This window comes from Galeopterus variegatus, unplaced genomic scaffold (assembly GCF_000696425.1).
Source record: "Galeopterus variegatus unplaced genomic scaffold, G_variegatus-3.0.2 Scaffold299, whole genome shotgun sequence".
Taxonomy (NCBI): domain Eukaryota; kingdom Metazoa; phylum Chordata; class Mammalia; order Dermoptera; family Cynocephalidae; genus Galeopterus; species Galeopterus variegatus.
In genome coordinates this window covers 189,702-191,028 of record NW_007726410.1, presented here as the reverse complement: position 1 = coordinate 191,028, position 1,327 = coordinate 189,702, and the positions used below count along the sequence as shown (strand labels likewise).

The window sequence follows — 1,327 nt, the reverse complement described above, 5'->3', positions numbered from 1 at the left end:
AAAAAGGCATTTATGAAATGTTTTCATGGTATGATAATTTTTACTACTGATATTAAAGAAATTGGCCACACAATCATGAAGAATGATTCTATGACAAAGAATGTTTCCATGACAATGGTAGCAAAAATATGAAGAGAAAAACAAATTGTAGAAACTAGGAAAGTGTTTTAATTGAACAAAATATTACCTGAACTATCCGATCCACCTTCAGGGCTACCACTTGAATACATGGTGGCAAGTTTTCCATCCAAGATAAATCTGAACCATCCATTACTGCCATTTGATAATTCCAAGGCTGCTGCATCACTCCAAATATACAAGCAGTCCCTTCCCCTAATGATTGACCAGTCTCTCCAATGATATGGTTTACCTTGTTGCAATTCTTTAGCATCTTCCTGTGGTTCATCTTCCTAAATGTGTAGAATTATTCAATGAAATGTAGAAAATAATTTTTATGTCAAATACTCATAAGTATTTTTAAAACATGACCATGAATCAAATCTAGAATTTAAACATCCTTAACATAATATTTGGTTGCCTATAGTTTAATATGTATTCTGATCTACTAATTACCTATAACTAAATCTTACAAATAAGTCCTAAAAACATTTAAAAATTCATAAAAATAATGTCTTAAGTTATATCATGTCTAGGTGTAGTAGTAGAGACCAACAGATTAGAGCGTAACACACAACTAACTAATAACCTAAGACCTTGGTAAACTCACATCTCTGGTCCTAATTGACTATAAAAAATGGAGGTTTAGACTGGATCAGTGATATCCAAACCTAGTGGTCCGACAGAATCACCAGAGCTTTTTAATAATAAAGTCCAAAGCCCCACACTTAGTGAAGTGAATCAAATGTACTGGATCATTCCTAAAACCATATCAGTATTCTAGTTAGGACATCTTTAAAAAATAAAACCAACCTGCAAACATTTTGTAACCTAGCCTAAGATCCTAAAACTTTTTACCTTGTTGACGATATTTAAAGATGGAGAATATTCACATAAAAATAAGGACTATTAATTCCTCTAAACACCCAGACTTCTGCTCCAGGCCAAAACAAATTAACAAGGACCGAGACTTGCATATTCACAGATAACAACCAAAAACTTGACAAGACATATAAGAAAAGAGTTTTAAAACACCGGATAACAGGCAAAACTGGACTGTGAGCCCCAAGAAAATGGAAACAAAGTGAGTCTCTCAGATCCAGGGACAATTTTCTGAATGGGGTCACAGGGAGGAGGAACACAAAGTCTGGTGGTATTCGCTCAGGAAATGGAGATCAGAGTCTGTGGAGGCTAAGGCAAATGGAATATG

General features: G+C 34.4%; 1 protein-coding gene across 3 annotated transcripts in view; it reads right to left on the bottom strand.

Annotated features, from left to right (window-relative positions):
- Positions 1-1,327, bottom strand: part of HECTD1 (HECT domain containing E3 ubiquitin protein ligase 1) — an 81,255-nt gene that overhangs the window by 40,728 nt on the left and 39,200 nt on the right. For all 3 annotated transcript variants that reach the window (XM_008567150.1, XM_008567148.1, XM_008567149.1), the window contains one exon: positions 188-410. In XM_008567150.1, coding sequence (XP_008565372.1) covers positions 188-410 — 223 coding nt within the window. The remainder of the gene's footprint in view (positions 1-187; positions 411-1,327) is intronic.